General features: G+C 38.0%; 1 protein-coding gene across 1 annotated transcript in view; it reads left to right on the forward strand.

Moving 5' to 3' along the window:
* The first annotated feature begins 532 nt into the window (after window positions 1–532).
* Window positions 533–22,434, forward strand: part of ZNF536 (zinc finger protein 536) — a 397,745-nt gene continuing 375,843 nt past the window's right edge. The window contains exon 1 of the mRNA XM_077831317.1: window positions 533–622. Coding sequence (XP_077687443.1) covers window positions 533–622 — 90 coding nt within the window. The remainder of the gene's footprint in view (window positions 623–22,434) is intronic.

The following is a 22,434-nucleotide window of genomic DNA, read 5'->3' on the forward strand; positions in this document are numbered from 1 at the left end:
CATAATTAAGTTTAGAATCCTTGTTTGGGCTCATTCACTGCTCGAAATGGGGAGGACTGGCTGCTTTGAGGTCCTTTCTGCAGGGGATTGGCCCAATGCCTGTGCACGCTCAGTTGGAGAAGAATGTTTTCTTTTCTAGTTTAATATTAGCAACTATATTTTGTTACTTGTTTAAACCGGATTTGATTATTCCCGTGGAGATTCCCCCCGCCCCGTCTATCACTCAAATCTTTGTTCATTGTTCACTGACTGTGGCAGGCTGCTTAAGTGTACAGAGACCGAGGGGGAGGCCCCCTGGCTGGTTTGATGTTGAAATAGTAAACCGGAATGAGGAGGGTGCTGGAAAAGTGGACATTGCAGCTTTAATTAACTTCAAGATGCTTCAACGAGGACCAGAGCATAGTAGTGACGTTGCCTCATAAATCTGTCCAGTGCAGTGTGTTGCATTGAACTATTACAGTATCACCGTCATATTGAATATTCACTACCTATCCAGAGCGGATTTGCATAATTGGACCTTTTTCTTTTTTTTATGAAACTTGTTTGCAAAAACCAAACAAAACACCCAAGTGACAACCGCGGCGATCTGCATGATTATAAAGGGTTCAAATCTATTCGAAAAGTAAGTGACCTGCATAAGTACATCAATAGGTTAAGTGCAAATAAGATGAGAAGTGCTTCTGAAAGCTGTACATTCCCTGTGTGGTCTCTTGGGTTGTTTCTCAATAGCGGGATTTTTTGTAGCCTGAGGGATTTTAGGTTGTCTGTCGACTTTCATAACTTTTCCCCTCATACTTCTTACACAAGGTGAGGCTTTTGTACAGCGTCTGTGTACCTGTAGTGATGGGGGTGAGAGGGGGAAGAGATTGACAATTTGTGATTCTGGGGATCTGGGGAGTATAGTTACAACTACTCTGGAAGCTAAATATGTACTGCTTTTCCTGTTTCTGATCATTGGACAGTTCATCACTAAATTTCTCCGATTACTCAAAGGTGTGTGTGTGTACACTTTTTAAAAAACCAGTTAATTAAGCTGTTCCTCTCTAAATTACAGAGTTAGCTAGAGCTAGTGTCTTAATACAGTTCAATCCCCCACTCTTCCATATGGTTCACTAAAGTGAAAATTACTAGCATAATTAGAAATGCCAGAAAACTTAAAGTACATTTATGAATTGTAAGTGACCATCTCTCCTAAACTAGGTGGCTGGTTTAACATTCTCTCCAGTTTTGAGGACAAGGGTTTAAGAGTACTTCTTTAAAAATGTGATCCTTATTTTGGAAATGCTATCAGGATGGAGTTTTAGAATTAGGACATTTAAAAGCTTTACCTCCTAAAAGGGGAGTAGTGACTCAGTCAGTATAGCGCAGTAGAAGTGCTAAGCCTGTCTGTAGTCCAAGTCTTACAGCATTTCTCTTTCCTTCTTGCTGAAGGCTGTTTTAGTTATGATGTCATTCTGATAGTGGAGAGCAAATGTCTCCTGATTCTACCATTAAACGCCTGGCTGACTTGCCTGATAATGATAGCATTGACGTCCTGCTCCTTGACAAATGCAAGCCCTTATGAGCCCTGTGAATTAACTTTTTCCCCACAGATGAGAGCTAGCTTGCTTTAGGACTCATGAACGTAGCAGCACTTCTTTGACAGATTACTTTGAACCCTCTCCATTTCTGCAACAAAAATACTCCCTAAATAATATTTCTATTAGAATACAGTTTGGGCCTGATTTTCAGAAATGCTGAACCTGGAGTTCCTATTGACTTCACACAGAGTTGTGGGAGCTCAGTATCTCTGAAAATGAGGCAACTATGTTCATTAGACAGCTGATCTTTTTTCTTAACTTTGACAATTTGAGGGCTTTCTGATTTGTAGTCGTAACAAGAACAGCTTGAGATGCATATCTTCTTATTATATTATCTATTTTCCTTTTTCTGTTGCACTTGTTTTTTTATTCACATTACAATGGATGTACTGTTTGTTGTATTTTGCTCTTTCAAAAATCATAAATTATATGCTTAGAGTTCAAAAAACATTATAAACAGAAAACACTTCCAATTTGGTACAACCACTTAAAATTAGTTTGTAGGAGAATATATCCACTAATGTTTCAGATGTTCAGTAGTAGGGATCTCATTCCAGTTGATTCTTCCTTAAGCAGGAGACACTTACTGATACCTGCTGTTTCTTCAGACCCGTAGATGTGACGTTATGTTTATATTGCCGCAAGTGAATGGGATTTTATGTTGATTTATTTTAAAAAATTGCAAAGTATTTTTAAAGTTTCTTTTCATTTACTGTTCAAATGATGACCGTGAAATTAACATCTGTACTTCTGGAAAAGGTTAGCCCCCATATTACATTTGCAGCAAATTTGTCAAAATATTTCTATTCTAAAGCAATGTTTTGCAAAACAGCTCCTGAAGATACAAATTGTTATTACAGAAATGCTGTATTAAAATGATTTCAGTAAATTTGCAGTGACTTTGTCCACTGCACTGAAGAAAAAGGTATTGTTCTACAGTCTTTCCTAAGTTCTGAAAATACTTGAGATCTCTGATGTTCAGCAAGTTGTCCAGCATTGTCTTCACTGAAGACTTATATAATGAAGAGGCTGATTGTTGTATTTTTGTCCATGCTAGAGGCCAATAACCCAACCCATTCATGATCTGAGAGGAAAGTGAGTAATCTGGAAGTTGCAGCATCAGTACCACTATTTAGCTTGCAGCAGTAAAGGCAGTGCTGAGATCAGAAATTGTGAACTTCAGTACAGAAAGCTGAAACATTAGGTTATTTACCCACCAGGGGAGCCTTAGGTAACCAAGGAAATTTACAGGAGAACAGACCTATAAAATGCACTAGCCCATTGAAATGGGCTATTCTTATTCCCCATAGTAGCACAAGTTTTCCTAAAGTGTAAGAAAATCAGTATAGGTCATTTTTCCAAATGTTTACTTTTGCTTTAAGTTGGCTGTGAATTGCACAGGTGTCTTCAGAGCGCTTTGAATAAAAAAGGCGTTTACGTGGATTATATGAACTTTATCAAAAACATCGAAAAGAAAAGAGTAAATAGATTTATTTTTCAAGTCTGAATGAGGGCAATTATAGTTCTTTAGCATCTACTGATTTAGCATGTTTTGGGAAAGCATAAGTACATTTAACTCTGTTTCTGAATTTCTCTCAGATTTCTGAATAGTTGAATCTAGTCTCTTCATAATGCTAAAAACAGTATGGTATTTGGAATGTCATTTTTATATTCCTCCACTCAAACTTTGCATCTTCTGTCTCATCCTTCACCTCATCTTTGTGGGGGCATTATGTGCCTATATTGCATAGGTGTAAGTATTGTGGATTAAGGAGAGAAGAAAAATATAATATGTATTTTCCCTTTCATATAAATATGAATAAACTTCTCGGCAAGAAAAGACGAAAATCCAAATGATTTCTAACAAAGATTTTCTGGGCACAGATGAAAAAAGGAAAAAGTATGAAATACTGTGAAAGAAAATATACTTATGTAAAAGTAAAATAATTTTGAAACATTAAGGGATGATCTTAGGGAATATTATAAAAATGTGTATTTCTAGTTTAAGGTTAGGTGACTGAATGGTGCAGGGAACTGATAATAGAATACAGAACTTTTCACGACTCAGTCACTAGTCAGAGTCTGACCTTGGTCAGAAATGACTGAAAACAGTTATGATCTGATGGATGTTTGGTGACCAAACTGAAATGAATTGGCAGTGTCAGTCCATTTCTTAGCGGATCACAAAAACCACAGCGACTTTGTCACTCTTATTGGCAGGTTCAGCAGTGAAGCTAAACAGTGAATGAACCTGAAGATTTGAAGTACCTTTTCACTCCTAGCAGTGATCCAAATCAGAGATGAAGCACATCGGTAGGGCAATGAGGGGAAATTTGCATTGCCTCTGCCCCAGCTGTACTAGTTCTGTGAATAAACAGAGAAATCCTAGAAGGGAGAACCTCCCATACTCTGAATCTGGCATCTTTCACATGTATTAAAATTCACTTAAAATTTCATGTGCATATTGTGGACTTGCTAGCTAACCAGATGCATGAAAAAAGAATTACGGTAGACTAATTGTAATTAGCCTAGTAATCTGTGCTTTTCATATCTGTGGGATGGGGCCTTGAAATCATTTTAAATTCACTGAATTTTTTTATAGGTCTTAATCTAAATACACTATGTGAGATTGTTTTTAAAGAGCCCGGGTTCATTAGGCCAAGTTGAACTATATTAAAGACAAACAGTTTTGTCATAATACCTCTATGATTTAAACACAAATCAAGAAAACAGAGTTAAAACAGCCACAGCAGCATCGGTATCTGACCCCCTTTGCAGTGTGCATTGCAGCATTTGTCTTGTGTCAGAGTCTCACAACAAAAGGCAGAATAAAATGATTCTTCATAAATAGATTGTCATATTGTTAAAAAAGGTCAACATTACCTGTTGTGGCAGGACTTTTTGATAGAGGAATGTATAGGCTGCAGTGCCTAATAATAACTCTGATAATGGTTCTTAGCACTTGCACGGTATGTTTTACGTCTTGTTAACAACGAACAAGCATCAAGGCTCAAATTTTCAAAAGTGGCCTCTAATTTCTGGCACTTCAATTTAAGATGCCCAACTTCAGACACTTGGGATTTTCAGAAGAACTGAGCACCACAGATGCAACTGGAATCAATGAGAATTGCAGGTGCTCATCACCTCTGAAAATCAGTCACTAGGTGCCAGAAATTGGATGCCTAAAACAGGAGACGCCTCTAAATTTTAGAAAATTTAGCCCTACCTCACTGATGGTATTAGCTGATTTTACAGATGGGGAAAACTACAGCAGGGAAGTTAAATTACTTTACCAAGGCCACAGAATGAGGCAGTAGCTGAAGAGTGATTAGTGCTCAGGAGTTCTGACTCCCAGTCTGGTGTCATTGCTCTACCCTACATTGCCTAGGTGCAATGGGTAAAACTGACATCAATGAGAGTACTGCCATTGACTTCACAGGGATCAGGACTTCACCCAATACTCATGGGCTCAGAGTGCCAGGGTTCTCTTTTCCTTCATAAGTTTGTGTCAGCCTTCATGTAGGTATAGTCACTTCATTACATTTCTTCACTCTGGTAGTGCCCTATGTCCCATAGAACCCTTCCCCCTATTTGGTGTCCTGGAGATGTTCCATTCTAGTCCTTCTGTTTGAGGAGGACTGGAGCCCCACTGAGCTCATCAATACTGCTCCTCAGTCAGCTGGAGAGGTTGCTACTGAGTAACATGGCCCAGGGCTGTATGTATCTTGCCTCTCCAGCAGTCCTGGCCTCTGCTGGTCTGGGGAGTGAGAGACTGAAAATCAGACCTGAGCAAACCGTGCTAAATTAGGGGGCAGACTTACATTTATTTTTCTAAATGATAGTATCATTTGTATGAACATTATTTTATTTCATTGCTGTGAAGTGGTCTCCATAGATTGGCACTGACATTGTTACCTTCAGCCTTGTCGCTGTAATATCATTTATCACAGATGGTAGAAATAGGTGTATTTATATGTCCAGTTAATCTAAAGTTTAGGAAACTGGGAGTAAATAGGAAACTGAGGCAGAACTGCTTCATGCAAAGGGTAATAAGCATATGGAATAAGTTACAGGAAAGGCAATAGAATTAATAAGTATAAAGGAGTTCAAGAGAAATCTAGGTTTGCTTCTGGAGAAAGAAATTGTGAGAGTTATGGTGAAAATAACAAGGTGGTGCAGATTAAATCTTATATCAGAAAGAGGTGGCATGTTGGGCTGGGTGGCCTTTTTCTTTTCCTAAAATTTCTTAGTCTGGTAGATCTGCATGAACATACAATAGTGAAGTTTTATTTTCATGTACAGCGGTAACAGTGTTTCCATATACTTGCATTGTCGTTTTCATGAAAGCTCTGTTGTGGTACTAAGATGTAAGGCAGTGTGAAACTCAGGGCTTGTGTATACCAAGAGTTTTTATACCACGGCTTTGCTGATATAGGAATGGAATGGAAATCCCTACTCTAGATCAAGTGTACTGGTTAAGAAGTGACTTATACTGTATAGGTTAGAGCTGCAAATCAATCTCTACACTGATGCCAGGGCATCTACACAAAGGATTTACACTGATGTACCTACATCACTGCAGCTACACTGACAAAATAAACCCCTGTGTAGACAAACCCTCTGTGGTTTTCTTCACAAAGGTCTGTGTAAATATTTTCATTTGTTTCAACCTGTGTGGCTTCTCCTCAGTTTCTCTTTGAATACCGGGTTTGCTCAAACCCTGCATTTTAAAGCTAAACTAATCTTGAAACTGCTGCTTCACATGGTTTTGCATCAAGACCATGTTTAACTGAATATTTCACACAGTTTTGATGCAAAACTACTATTTGGTCTATGTTTGCTGAGAAAATACATAAAGGTTAGCAAAAAATGTGAATCAGTCTGGGATGAATTTCAAGGGCCTGATTTTCTCCCAAAGAAAGCCAAGGGGAAAACTGTCTCTGATTTCTATGGGAGCAGGTTTGGGCCACCAGGTATAACAAAACCGCCAAAGCAGGTGAGTCTAGTGTAGTTTCTACTTTCACTATGAACCCTTTGCACAACTCTACTAAGCTGTCTCTTTTAATGTCAAAAGCAGATCTTCTCAGACAAGTGTGCAAGATCATGCTCAAACTAAACTTTTTCCAGTTTCATTGCTTCAAATCTCAGCCCCTTAGAGTTTGAAAAGACAGAGCTTACAGACTCCCCCAAACTAGAATTTATAATTAAAGTGGCTATATTTCACCCTTAATTAATGTGCCCTACTATGTAAGGGTTCTGTTCTTCATTGATTCATTCATATGCTGTAGGAATGTAATTCTTCTTATTGTTAATGGAATCAGTGGGAAAGAGACCCTATAATTTTGGTCCACTCCTATTAATACCATAACAGGGATAATAGCTAGTAGAATACTTTGTTCTCAACATTACTGTTATTCTTTAAAACTCTTCAATGTATTTTAGGTCTTTTCAAAATATTCTTGATTTTTTTAAAGAAAAAGATCATTCATAAGAATATATGTTTTATTCAAGTGCAAAAAGGTACATGCGTGTGTATACTGTATATACAATATCTATGTATATTGATCATGCTTTTAGGCAAATGAGCAATAAGGAAAATAACATTTCTAGATTGGGCCTTCATATGATTTTTTATTTGTTTTATTGCCAGTAGTGTCCTTAGTGTGCAAGGTGCTTTCCAGTCATAAGAGAGAGCATGGTTCCTGCCTCATAAGAATTCACAATATAAAACATGAAATAACATTCCCAGAGATGGAAGGTGCAATATACAAATGAAATACAAAAGCCACATGTTGAAGGGCCACAGTGGTAATATAAATAATTTGTAACCCAGTGTGGATTTTTGTGGCTGTCACATCATTTGATATATTATGTGTTTGAGCTAAGCTGATCTACAGTCCAGTCCTGCATCCCTTGTACATCCCAAAAGCTCAGGGATTGGGTGTGCAAAGAATACAGGATTAGTCTCTTAAATTGATAACTCCTTGGGAATAGGAGTGGTTTCTTTTCTGTTTGTACAGCAGTGAGCACACAGATGGCATTGAGGAACTGGTAATAGAGAAATCTTACAAGAAGATGTTTAATATAACTGGGAGTTCCAAGGAAGACTGTTAGGTTAAAACTCCCATTCCTGTGTAGAAGCTCTTGGGAGAGGGCCACAGATAAAGAGAACTATATGAAACTCCCCTTTGAGTTTCCTAACAAGTATTCTTTCAAGGCGGAAGGGTTTGTTGAGCTGTGGAGTTGGGATGAGTTGAGAATCCCTGGGGAGGGGAGTCAGGACATTGATAGCTCCTCACTCCTGTCTGCTCGTGGCCCCGCTTCTCACCCTTATCTTTCCTGGCAGCCCTGGCAGATACCTTGCTGTATTGGTTGGATCCCCCTCTAGGATGCTGTTAACAGCTATGGAGGAGACCCAGGGGAACAAAATAGAGCTCTGAGTTCTGGTAGTAACTCCCTGCTAGACTACTACACAGAAACATGGGAGGGTGTGTGTGGGAGGAGGTGTGCCTTGGAGCGTGGGCGGGCACTCCTTTAGTCTCCAGCACAGGAGCATTCCTGGAATCCCAGAGCAAGAGGAATGGTACTACAGAAGCCCCGTTCCTCCACTGGCAAGCTGGTAAGATCCGCCCAATTGGGGGAATGCTTTGGACCCATATTTATGAAAAGCAGTTTTCATTAGCTGTGTTGTTACTGTGTGAGTTATTAAATCTGAATATTTTAAAATCATATACTTAACCATTTTCTTATTTCCTTTTTTGCATTTTACTTCATTTGGAAACATGAAGTCAGTTTCACTGGTTACTCTTTTTGTTTGTCAACAGTTTCTGTTTGTGGCCGCCATGAACGTGCTCAAAGCTTGGCTAGCAGCAATGTTTACAACAAAAAATTGTTTTCAGTAGAATTAAAAAAGAATCGTGGAAATCTCTCTCTATTGGTCTTTGATTTCTATAGAACGTTAATTTTTTCAAAATCGAAATTAAGCTGACAATTTCTCTCTCTCATTTTATTTTTTTTTTGATTTAATAATTTATTTCTTATATATCTGTAGGAGAAAAAAGGATCCTGATCCGAAGTCCGTGGAAATCAGTGAGAGTCTTTCCTTTGACTTCCATGGGTTTTGGATCATATCCTTAACATGTATTTAAAAATATCTGTTAAAATTAGGCAAAATAGGGTAAATTTAGATTTGGGTAAGTTGTTCTCTTACACAGTAATTCAATGGGGGTCATCTCTTTGCAGGAAAAAAAATTAAAGTAGATAGATCTGTGTCTACAAATGATATGCATTCATAATTCTCATTGGAGCCAATGGGAATTTTGTGTGTGCAGAGATTACAAAATCAGGTCCTTTGTAAATTCACCATAGTACGTCAGCTACCGTTTATTCATATGAAATCTGTTAAATACTTAAAAAATCTGACTGAAAATGCTGGTCAAGATGTGTGTTCGGCTGAGATTTTGAGATTATTTTGGTTTACAATATGTCTGGTAACAAATGGCCGTTTCAGGGGCAGTTTAAACCTATAAGTATAAACCTCGTGGCTGTATTCAGCCCAAGTTGGCTTCCGGGCCTGCAGAGCCCTAGGAAGTACTACACACCTCCAAAGATCTGTAGGTGTATAAGGCAGGTTTTGGCTGGATGTGAACACACAAACTTTCCCTCTGCCCCCTTCCCTGAAGCATTCCTATATAATGTAAATAGAAGAATGAGGGTCATGTTAATTGATGAGATCTATGTACACCAGTAGCTGCACAACAAAGTGTGTAAAGGGGATGGATACGCTGCCTCATTTGAGAAAATAAGCTTTGCTCAGTGTTTAACCATGTAAACATGAGAGAAATGCGGACCACTTCAGAAAAGAAAGTTCTCTGTACTCGTGAATCATAACTACTTCTGCAGGGCTCAGTCCTGCAAACATCCACTACCTGCTTCAGTGCTTGTTGCTATGAGTAGTTCCAATGAAGACAACTCATTGAAGATCCTATTAAGTATTTACATGATCAGGTCCATAGTTGTCTTATGATTTGGTCTCCTTTGCTTAGATTTGAACTTAGAGTCAGTGTGCTTCATGACAAGATTAAAGTCACAATTCCATAAGGAAAAAGCTACTGTTTTATCAATAAGGTATCCCAGACCCTTTTAAACATCAACTCTCAAATGGTTATTTCAGATTTATGATGTTAGCACTTTTTTGACATTTTATATCGCTTGAATATGGCTATTGCAGTTGATTCACGCTTAATTGAAACATCACTTACATTTAGTGAAATAATTTTTTCTAAGACAGGTTCTATGAATTACCATGGAACACATTTATAAGACATCGGGAAAAATATGATAAATTATATCCATGTTGAAAGAAATACATATAAGCAGATTTGGGAGCCATTTATGGATATATATGCTATGACATATGATATTGTTAGTTCTATTCTATGACTTCTACAACCATCTAAAGCAAATTGGAGCCTCTAGCCCAGGTATAATATTCTCATACTGTATACCACATGTCCAGGTACCTCTTTCAATTTAGATTATATGTGCACGTTACAGGACCTCCTTTTTAAAGACAAAGAGCCTATTTTTGGAGGGGCCGGGGGCTTTGGACTTTGTGAGAGCTGATTTTTTGTTGTAGGTTTGTTTGTCCTATCTGGAGAAGAGTTTCATATATTTAAGTCAAACCAAATGTTACTATTTATTATGGAAATGCTACATTTCAGAAGTGCAGCATCCTTCTAGTGTATCTAGAAAGGTGGCTTTCTTTTTGAAAAGAATTTACTAATCTATCCTTTAGATGGCATCTTCTGTTATGTTAAAATAATATCTTTTTCACTAAGTTTTGTGTGCTATTTATGCTTTAATTGTTTTATTGGAAAAAAAGCCTTTGGAAAAAAATCTTGGGCCAACAATGATGATAAATTTATTGATATAATATTTACGGCATCAGATCTCCCAGTTAGGAGAGACTTAAACACACTTCTGTTTTCTTTGGTCCTTATTTTCCCCTCCATTCCCACTAGTGGATGAAGCTAAATGTAATAGAACAAGCCAGAGGGATGCTGAAAGGAGAAGCACAGGCTCTCGGCATGTTCCCCTCCACACCTGGGGGTATCAGAGCAGGAGTTGAATTAACAGCACTATAGTTCATCACCTCCATGGCTGCTACTGTGCAGCCATGTGGAACGGTTTTGCTACCACAGAATGGAGGCTAGCAGTAAGTAAGGGTGAATGAGTAGTCTGGTGTTTATAGGATCTGCAGGGCTGCATGAGAGAGTTCTGCATGGATCTCAGGACGCCTTCCCTGAAGCCCTGTAAACCTTTCTCATAGTCTCATAGACTTTAAGGCCAGAAGGGACCATCATGATCATCCCTCATTTAAGGGGAGCATATCAAAGCACTCTTTGACTCCTTCTCCTTTGGGTTTTTCTGCGGCCCTTTATATTTCAAATATTATTGTTCAAATAAAATGGAAGTAACTTAGGCTCGTCAAATCAAAGGCTGTAAAGCAACATTACCTTATTCTGGATACTGGATATAGCTCAGCTGCCTAGTTACAGTATGTAGAATTTACTTTCATTTAGGGTTTGTCCCCTGTGGAGATCATTATTTAGTGGTAGGGTAGCTTTTGTGTGTTGAGAAGGGATCATTTATTTCTATAGAAATAAGAGGAATTAACAGCAGTGCCCAATCAATATGCAAAATCCTACTAAGATAATTTGTATTTAAATGTGAACAGTATTAATTCTAAACAATCTTCAACCCTTATTTAGTCTAATAATTGTTGGACATCTAGGTGAAGAAGGCACATCTAGCTTATTATCAACGATATTGCCAACACTTAAACCTTTCCATTAGGTGACCCTGTTATCTAGTATTCTATTAGGGCCTGATTCTCCACCTATTATCAGTAGTAAATAGTACTAAAACAACAACTGAATGCAATGAGAACAGGATCCAGGCCGTAATGAAAGGAGGTACAGATGGAGATTGGCTAGTGAGTGGAGGAGTATGTAACTAGTATTAATTATAGTTGCACTGTAGTATTTTATATGAGGTGTTTGTATATTTTTGAATAACTGTGTGTGTGTGTGTATGAATGGAATAGTTGCACTTTGAAAATGTGAATAAGAAATTAATTTAAAATAATTTTTCGGTGGGCTTGTTTTATATTTTCCTTTTAAATTTTTTTTGGAATTGTGCTTTCCTTTTTTATTTATATTAGGTACAGGAAGACTGTATAATCACCAAACTTTTTAAATTTTCTAGTTCTGTAGCTTAGGAATTTTATTGTGTTTGTGAGGGGAACACAAGTTCATTAAATTATGAATAGTTTATGGTTGTTTACTCTTTGTTGCATGAGTAGAGTTCAGTATTTTGTAAACATGAGACTCACATTCATGAAAAGAATTTCAGTTATTTAAGTCATTCAGTGAAGAAGCATAATATTACACCACGATAACTCCACCTGTGGTTTTTTTGGTTGGTCTTGTACTGAGCATTTCTTTGTTAGTACCTACGTGATGAATCCTATCCTTTCAAAGATCTGTGCTCTCAGCATCCAATTCAGCAGTCCATCTTTTATCAGTACATTTAAGCATGAAGTCGATGGGAATTAAGCATGTACCTTGTTTTTCTGAATAGTGATGGAGTTAAGCATGTGCTTAAATTTGTTGCTGAATTGGGCCCTTAGATTAGAAACCAGGAAAAGCACGCCTCAAATAGTCCAGATACCCAGGATGCCATCATCTGAGAAACTGTGATACATCTTGGGGGAGCTGGCTGAGGGACAGACTTTCTCTCTGTGGCCTCTGTTGCACTGGTCAGTAGCCCAGATTGTATTAGAAGGCCCAATATATTTGTATAATTGTTTTTTAAATTCACTGGAATTTTCGTTTTTTAATTATTTTTTGTAAGTTTAAAGGAAAATTCCACTTCTAATTTTACATTTCAGAATCATCCTGGTTTGTATTAGAAACAAGGGAGCTGACTTTTTTTAAAAAATCAACATTTTAGTTTACATAAGTTTAAACTTATTCCATGGACTCTTCCCTTGTTTTGTGATGGAACAAAAAAGTCATCTCCTTCCTTGACACCTGGACTCCTCTGGACACAATCCACAATCTCCATCCTCTACTAGGACTCATTCAGACATCAGTAAACATCTCCCTTCCAGAAAGCCAGGACCAGTCAGATAGCCCTCAGTCTCCCCTGAGTCCAGGATAACAAGCCGCGGTCACTCAAGTGGTTCCTAGAAGGAAGAGGAGGAAACCATGCTTCTCTGGTACCCAATCTGGATCTTTGCCGTGATCAGAAGGGGAAAGTGAGGAGGGAAGGGGGCTCATAACGAAGGTAAGGCTGCTTAATTCAAGGGGGGGGTAGTGAGGGTGTTGATAAACCACGTAACAGGACAATCCTGAAACCTGGCCAGGATTTATGGATCAAGCCAACTGATATCTGGCCCAGGTCCCTGGGCCAGAACCCCACCGAAGCAGAGCTGCAGGATGTGATCAATGAGGTGGATGCAGACGGGAACAGCACCATCGACATCCCAGAAGCTAGGATCCAAAGAGAGGCTGGAGGAGTGACGTTTACTAGTGCTACAGTGAGGGTTTGGTGGAGAAGGGGTAGCTGTGGAAATTACAGGGTGTAGCCAGAGTGTCCAGATAATGGGGGAAAGGGGATGAGAAAAACATTAATTTTCCATATAATAGAAAATGGCAGCCTCCATTCATTAAGTTCAGTGGAGTCATCAGTCATAAAATAGCTCTCACTTCTGCAGGTTGTTTGGAACTAATATTTACTATTTTAATTTTCTTTGCCGCCCTTGATATAAAAGACAGGGCAATTTCTCTTCAGTCTGAAATGCTTGGTAAAATAAAAAGATCTTGACCAAATATTTAAAAATTGAACTTAACTGAACTAAAATTGTAAAAATTCTAGGAAGTGATATCAACAAAGAGCCACCTCTTCCTCCCCCCCAAAATAAGAGGGCTCTTTAGTCCAAGAGCAGATTGAGCTCATCACCTCTCTAATAGCACTCTTGGCTCTTTCAGGCTGGGAGCCTGGACCTTCCTTGTGATGTTTATACCTCTTGGGGCAGATATGGAAGCACAGGCACAGTGTAAAACGTTGGCAATAAGGCAAATATCAGGTACATTTAGTCCAGGATTAGTGGCTGGGACTCTTGAGTGTCATCTGAACATTGATTATTTGTCAGATAATGCAGTTATGCTTAATGGAGGGCACAGCTCAAGAGTTACATAGCTTAACTAGAATATTCAGTTTTATGCCCTGTACCATGTTCAGAGTCACAGCAGAAACTTGAGTGGTGTATGACACTGAGTTGCTGTAATATTTTCCAAAGCAGCCATGTATCACAACACTGAGAAAACTCATGAAACTCCCGTGCTGTGCTCTTTGTTCTGTAAGCTGTGTTTGCGCTCAGCAAGAGGATATGAGAGAGAGAAAGGGATTGAAATATTGTGTCACATGTGGCATGTCTTTCAGTGAGGTGAAAGGAATGGCACACACCTGCTGTTGGCTATGACAGGTCATTTACATTAAGCCATGCGATGCTACTGCTTGCACTGGTTGGGCATAGCACAAATTATGTGGCAAATCACAGTCCATTATTGGCCATGTGACATAAGCACCATGGGAAGCTGCAGAGTCTGAGCCCCCAGATCTCAGAATTTCCCCTTTGTCATATGAAGAAAAAAGAAATATGGGCATAAAACAGATCTAAAGAAAATCTGTAACGTATTGCTGTCCTTAAGTGAATCCAGATTACAGTGGGGATCAAGAATGGGCTAGTTGTGGGCTTGATGCATGAATTAGTAGGTGAAATTCTGTGGCCTGTGTCATGACATAAGTTAGCCTAGATAAACATAATGATCCCTTCTGGCCTTAGTCTAAAGTTGAAAAACTGTCCCCGCTTAAATCATGGGCATATTTCCATTGATTTCAATGAGGCCAGATTTTAATCTTATGGATCCATGAAAAAGGAACTGAAGAGTTTATTGCCCTCTGCCTTGATTCTAGTTGATGGAAAGTCATTTTCATGGTTGTGACATCTTCAGCCCTTATGGTACATACCACTGGGGCACCCTGAAAATCCTGAGATTTTGGAGCCTGAGAAATTCCCCCCAAAGCCTGAGACTAGTACAATGTCCTATCTTTTCCTTCAGTTATGTACACACTACAAAATGCCTTCTCCTGTCCCATAACAGAAACATAGCTCTTCATCTTTTGTGGTCTCTAATGTACCTGGATTTAAAACACTTCCAGAATGTTCACTGCAGAAGTTTGACAGTTTTGAAGACTAGTCCAGATTAACAAAGCACTCTGGTACCATGCTGATGAGATATAAATGCATAGAGAGAGAAATGCATTTTCCTAGGATCTGAATTTAATCATACTGGGAAATGGTGTGAGAAATTAGTGTTTTCGATCTGAATCAGGTTTGGGTTTGAGTATTGAGCTCCACCAGAGTTTGAGCTTGGATTCAGTGGCCCTGATATCTGTTAGCTGATTTTGTGACATTTTATCCTGAAAATGTGGAAAACTCATAAGTCTGATGAGATTTCCACCACCATAGGCCAAAATCTCCGAAGAATGCCTGAATTCAATATGGAACACAAGTCCCTTCCAGTTTCAGATCTGACCTGCTATGAAAACCATAGAAGTGGGTTTGGGGCCAGGGATTCAAATTTGCCTTATAGGCCAATTTTCAGTTCGTTCCAGTTGGTATCTAGATTTTGAAAGTGTGCAATGGGTCTGTTCATTTACTGGTTCCTGGGGCAAGTAGTCCTACAAATAAAAACAACAGATCGGATGAAAGTTTCTGACAGAGTCCACAGGAAGTTCTGCTAGAATGACTCCTCCAGAGCATGCCTCTAGAATTCAAGGTTCCTGTTCTGCCCCATCTATATATAGAGAGCAAGGAGGTACCTTCTGAATTGTCAGATTATTTACCCAAGAAATATGAGCACAGTACCCCTTTAAGTAGAAAGTAAGAGGATAATTGTTGTTACGGATCTGATTTTTCCAAATCTGTTTGGCTATGTGTGTGTGAATGCTTGATTTGAGTGAATAGTTGCAATAGTTGCATGCACAGCTTTTAAAATCTGGTTCTGGATGTCCTATGCCGAAACTATGTAAAGAAACTCAAAACTCCACTATATTTTAACAGAGAATTTACATTTTATATAAATAGAGTCTAATATGATTTATGTAAAAATAAAATAATGAGAGTGGTTGCATTTGATTAAAATTTTAGCATTGGAATCTTTAATTTAGCAAAAAATATAAATGCCTTCTTCTTCCTAATCCACACCCCTTTTTGTGCTCTTAAATTAGTTTCCATGAAGAACTGCAGAACTGGAGATAAACCCTGTTTTAAGGAGGGTAGATTGTAGCCAGATCTGAATTTCTCTGTGGAGGCTGCTGATGTGTGCAGGCAAATTTCCTGAGATCATAAATCTCAGTGGAAAAATTGCTATCAAGATATTAGATGCAATCTCAGAACTAAACCACCTACATGATACTTTGAAGTCCACGGATAAAAGTCTGTTTATAGCTTACAATATGGCTTTAGACTTTTAGGTTTAAACTCACTGTATTTGTACAGTAGCTATTGTAATGACAGCTAAATTGAGTGCTGATTTCATGAAAGAAATTTGTCCTTTTGTGCAAAGATTCTAAAATCAGGTATTCCATCAGTGCAGCCTGGTAGAGCACCATTCACAATGCACCAATGAAAATTTGCTCTCCTCAGCTTTCAGTACAGTACGCTGAGAAATGAGCATATGAAGGCAATTTGAGTGTTAAACCTTTTTAAATTCAACACATCATTTGGTTTCAAAATAGTTAAGTAAATTGTATTAAATAATTGTAAACATTCCAAATAATCATGAAAAACAAAGAATATTTTGCATAATTATAACTTAGAAACAAAATATTAAAATGTAAATCAGTGAAGAGGAAAAATTAGAAAACAAACTCATGACTTATTACACTTTAAAGAAAGTTGCTTACATATTCAGACTGAGTTGAAATTTAGAGGGGCTAAATAAATCTATATGGTTCCTTTAAGAAATCCAGAAAATTTTTAGAAACAGTACCAGGTTAAAAAAAGCCCTAAACATGGTTTATTACTCCATGACTTTGAATATTTCTTTTCTAGTTATTGGAAAGCTCCCCATGTTGTATAATTTTTGCAATGCAATAGGGTCTTCATTTTATAAAGTGCCTGGAAATTTGTTGTGTGACCAATTATATAAATAGTTTTATGGTTTAGAAAGTGTTTAAAATTAACTCTGTTTTTTCTCCTACATTACATTTTTTAAAGAGAGAGAATTGAAAATCAAACAAAAATTCAGAAAGAGTTCAATCTTCCATTTTCCCCGAAGTGTACAGGAGGTTATACCAATTTAGACTTACACTCAGACTCACTTTGACTTATGGGATTCTTTTCATTAGAAAGAATGCAATTACAAAGCATGCACTTTACATTAAGAAACAGTGAATGATATAATAATTGTAAATGATATCTACAGTATAACTAACCATATATTCTTCCAAAGAGAATGCAAACAATAGGAAGAAAGTAAAATCAATAATATGACATTGTATGAATATATCTGGTCCATTAGTTCTGGGGAAATCTATTGCGTTCAACCCTAAATCACATTCAGTGTATGAAGTGGATAAATAAGAATGTTAGGGCGGTCCTTTCTCCCTTTGAGCTTAATGGCAGTTTTGAATGGAAAGGGACTGCAGGATTAAACTCTAAATTAACTGTTGTAAAGCAAGATTTTTAAGACCCTCATTCACAAATAGGTTATTTCCAAAGAATACAATTATTGTATAGTGTTTTCATTATAAACTTTTGTACAATTCCAATATATTTTAATACAGTAAAAATGTCATAGTTTAAAAGGGGTTTTCACTTTCTAAATGGTGTGTGTGTGAGGGGTGTGTATATTGTGAAATTTGTCAGAAGTTTGCTTATTCCATTGCTGTTTGCGTATGGTATGTTATATCTAAGCATATCAAATACATTTCACAAAACAGTTATCTTGAAAGAACATGCTTATAAGATGTCCGCCAATCCCTAAAAATTGTAAAGGGCTGGTCTTATACCTTGACTTTCTGATCCCTGAACACCAATTGTTGGTTGATTAAGGTCAATGATAGCACTTACTCAGTCCTTCTATTGACTTGGATCATGTGACATAAGTGATTGATTTAAGCACAGAATTGCTAATTTTCTATTGTAACAGTCTCCTCTACAGAGCAACTTTCTTCATTAGCTTGAGTTATTTATTCTAAATTTAAAGGCAATTCATTTTTTTCCTTTACAAGTACCATTAAATAAATGTAGAATTGCCTATTTCACTCACTAGTGCAAAAGTGTCAGTGCCTTTAGATGCAGCCTTTGTTCCCCAATATCTTTGGCTAGGCTGAGATTCAGAATAGCAGATAATAACATAGTGTGTATTATTGATGTTGTCTTAATTGTCTTATTGACAACTCACTTGCACTTGAAGAGGCTAATATTACACATTTTATGAGACTGTATTTTTCTGATTGAACCTATAGCTACAGATAGGTTTCAGACAAACAACAATCTTACCCATTGAAACCTCTGAAATATCTTATATATATTTTTGTAAAAGTCCCTTTATTCTGCTCAGTTGAATTCAATTTCTTCCCTCTTAACTATCCCATAGTATTGGCTAACTAGCTACCTATTTATATTTAGTGTGGAGTTAGTTCTAAAAGTATAAGGACCATGCACCATTACCTTAAAAATAGTGGCTTGTAGGGCTGTAATATTATACATTTGAACAATGTGGTGAGGCATGGATATAAAAGGAGAAAGTGTGCCCTTTCTTGCCCCTTCCAGTGAAAGGAGAATGCATTGAAGGAGATGTATATTTGTATACAGTCTGCCAGGGCTCAGGAACATGGTATCTTCATTGTGACTATGCCAAACATTGTGCTATTCATTTCTCCTTTTGATTTCTTTTGGTGTGGGCTCCCTGAGAGGATGCTGAAATGGTTTATTTATTATTGTTAGGTTTTATTTTCTATTATGTAGCCCTATGAATTGACTTGTGACGTTGTTAAATGTTAAAATCAATAAAAAATAAAAATATAGCATGTAGCATGTACCAGTGTGAATTGACGGATGTAGGCAAGTACTAAGGAAATGCTCCTGCTGGGAGTGATTGCAGCCTGAAGTGTTCTACATGTGCATGATCTACATACTGCCATTGTCTCCTTATGAAATCCACCAGTTTGGACTGATGGGCTCTTCTGCCTTTGCACGTGCCAATCAATGCAGAAGGACCAACTGGCAACATACTTTTTCACACCAGCATTGTTCTCTGGCTGCTGCTTTTTTTCCTGGCCTCGTCTATGACTTGCCTCAGATGGATTCAGTCAGGGATTGACACTTTGCTCACAACCCTGTTTGTTGTAATGTTGGAACTGAAGGAGGAGGAAAAGTGGACTGATATATCCCAACGCAATTGTGGATCATCACCCCTTCTATTCAAGTTCTGCCTTTTTTGCTTCTTGTGCTGTTGGGAAATTGTTTTTCCCAAAGAGGATTCGAAGGATGGAGACATTCTTCAGGTTCACTTTGTCCTTGTTCTCTTAGAGGAAGTGACCTGACCGATGTCTTGAAGCAAGCTATGGTTCACCCAGGAGGTAAGTAGCTCAGTTTTATCTTCTTCCCCATAACATCCATTGCCACCTAGGAATCTTCCATCACAGAACTTTTCTGAATTAAGAGATTTTTAGGAACCAGAAATTCATTCCTCAAAACATATTAAAATTGCCACTGATTCCTTGCCATCTACTAACTCTCTTGAGTAGAATCCAAGCCTGTTCTTTGTTGCATTTGCAGCTAAGTTTTATTGTATGCAAAAGGAAGGTGAAGTTTCTTTCAAAACCTCATCTACTCTTCTGAAAATCAGGTCTTCGGCCTATCTGTGCCTGTTTTCCCATGTATAAATTGAGGGTAATCATTCTTGTCCACCTTTGAAAACCACTTTGAGATCTATATTGCTGAAAAATACTATATCAACATCATTAAAACGTCTAAATGATAAATAATGTGTCAATTGCTATACTAATTGGTCTGGGAGAATTTGAAAAGGATTTAGAATTTCAAAGACTAAATTCTTTCACTTGGATAAACCAAGGCAGATGGTGGAGTAAATGTCCCTTTTCAGAGAGGCAAATAGTACCTTATTTTATAGCTAAATTTCTGTGCTCTGACTCCTTCTCCCATGTTTCCTCCCAATCTTCTTCCTTCCTTGAGCAGAACGGTTCAGTTGGTGCTCCATGACTGAAGCAGCTTCATCTTTGTTTTTTATTTATTGGGTTTATTTCTGCAGTGCATGTCTGTTAGCTGACAGAACCTGGAGTTTCTCTTTGAAGTAGTGCTTCAAAGTCCCAAATAGTGGTCCTGCAAAATGCATTTCCGCCCTTGAACCAGCTATCCGCTGATAGACCTCAAGAATTTGAAAATACAGTCAGCAAACATACTGTTGCACTCTTTAGGCTTCCATTGCAGTTGTGTTCTATGCTATCTGTGCAGTGTAGCAAAGGGATGCAATATTCAGTTTTCAAGTTCAAAACTCTGTTTCTCACTAAAAAATATGCTGTAGCTGTACCAGAAGTTATGGGCTTGATGCAGGAATCATTTGGTGAAATTCGTTGGCCTGCTGTGCAGGCGGTCAGACTAGAATATCATAATGGTCCCTTCTGGCCTTAAAAAAAAAAGCTATGAATGTCTGGGTTACAAAAATGCCCAGCTGTGTTTCTCCATATTCGAGAGTACAGTGTTGAGTGGTCTCTTGGTTCTGATTATGCCACTATCTTCTACAACAGCTCTTGCTCATAACCACAGACCTGGTATTCAAAGGAGTTGTATTTTCGGAGAAGTCTGCCTGAAGGTAAAAGATTATTGAGGTATTGTTTGCACCAAGAAGACATTTTGAAATGCTGCCCTCTGTAGGCTCAGAACAGCTGAGCTCTCACTTGGTACTGAAAAGATGGGAAGTTCACAGACAGAAAACAGTTATTGAAGGAGTGAGATCTCCCAAGAAAACTGCATATTGGTTTGCTAGAACTCAGGGTGGTCAGATAGGCGCTGTCAACATGACATCTGTTCCAACTATGTGTGGTGGTGATTGTGCATATAAACTACCACATGGCACCTGAAGTAACCTACTCTTCAAAGAGTCCTGACTTTTGTTCTAGTAGGCCAAAAGTTCTTCTGTTTATGCAGTATTCCTCTTACTAGGAGCTCACAAGAGGAGGAGATCCTTTACACGCTACAGTTGAACCACCTTCTGTTTCCAACATGACAGTTGTCATCTTGACTGACTTGGGGAATTGAACAAGCATCTCCAGAGCTAAAAATATGAGTTTATATAGCTTAAGGAAAAGGTGCTGTTGCTGTGACAGATCACACGCTGCACAATGGGTTATGCTAGCATGCCCCAAACATGAAGGGAATCCTCTGCTGCCCCAATAAAAGAGTTTTCCGGCTCATTTGCATTGCAGATACAGCACAAAAGGACCAAAATGGAGGTCAAGAACTGGCCAGCTGTGTGAAGACAGAATTACATTCTCAGGATGTGCTATTTCTTTCCATGTCACAACTAGGAGTAGCCGGCATGATCACACAGCCATATATTCCCACATGAGTATCCTCTTTCCTCCTCAAGACCCCAGAATGATTAAGGAGGCCAGAATTGCAGACACACTTCACACTGCTTAAATGTTTTCTCTTCAGCTCCTTTGTTCATAAGCATTTCTTTTGGTATTCTCATTCTCCATCCCATTTCAGGACAACTTGGCTGGCAGTTTGGCAAAAGAATGTTAGTCTAGTTTGCCACATCAGAGATTATACTAGTTATGTACAGAGAGAATAATACCTTTCATGTAACAGGGTGTGCAAGGTATTCTTGGATCAGTGTTGGATTAGGAGAGGATCACAAAGAATTCTTCCAGCAGCATAGCGGTTGTTTAAAAGAAAAGTTTGGTACCCAGCTCCTTAAAGGTTCCAAAGGCAGCCCTTAGTTTCTTGAGATGAGAAATGTCCCACGATTGGTTTCTAAAGGGAGTGGATTTGAACATGAATAAAATCCCTATCTATCCTTTGTCATTAACTTGGTCCTCAGGAGACTAAGAACCTCCTTTTCCTCAAAGGTTTCTCATTTGGTGGTTATGAAAATTGTCCAGTAGCCATTTTCTTGGCTTTGGAATTGGGCAAATTGGTGGTCCTCATAAACCAAAAGTCTATTTGTCAACTGTGCAGAATTTATTGTCTTTCATTTAAGTAGTCTTGGATATAATTTAATCAAATATAGCTCAGGTAAATAGAATTTAGGCTTATATTTACAAAAGTGTCCACTAATTTGGGGTATTTCAGTTTTTGGATGCCTACTCGAGACATAAGAGCTTGATTTTTGGAGATGTTGAGTGCCAAAGTTGGAACTGAAATCAGTGAGAAATATGGGTGCTTGGCACCTCTGGCAACAATACCATAGGTAGCCAAAGTTGGGCCTCAAAATGTTGAGCATTTTGGTGTTAATAGTTAAAAATAATCAAAATAAAGAAAAAAAAAATCAAGAGGAAAGCTAAGGTGAACAGCATTAGAAAAAAACACAAAAGCAATATAATGGAATAAAATTCTGCTCTAATAAATCTGGAAAAGGAACACTGGGAGAAAGAAGACTAGCATGTCTTCCAAAGATAGTTAGTACTTAAGGTGACAGAGAAAATTAATGCACATGAATGACAGTTGTTCCTGAGGGAGTCATCAGAT

Source organism: Eretmochelys imbricata, chromosome 12, assembly GCF_965152235.1.
Source record: "Eretmochelys imbricata isolate rEreImb1 chromosome 12, rEreImb1.hap1, whole genome shotgun sequence".
Classification (NCBI taxonomy): Eukaryota; Metazoa; Chordata; order Testudines; family Cheloniidae; genus Eretmochelys; species Eretmochelys imbricata.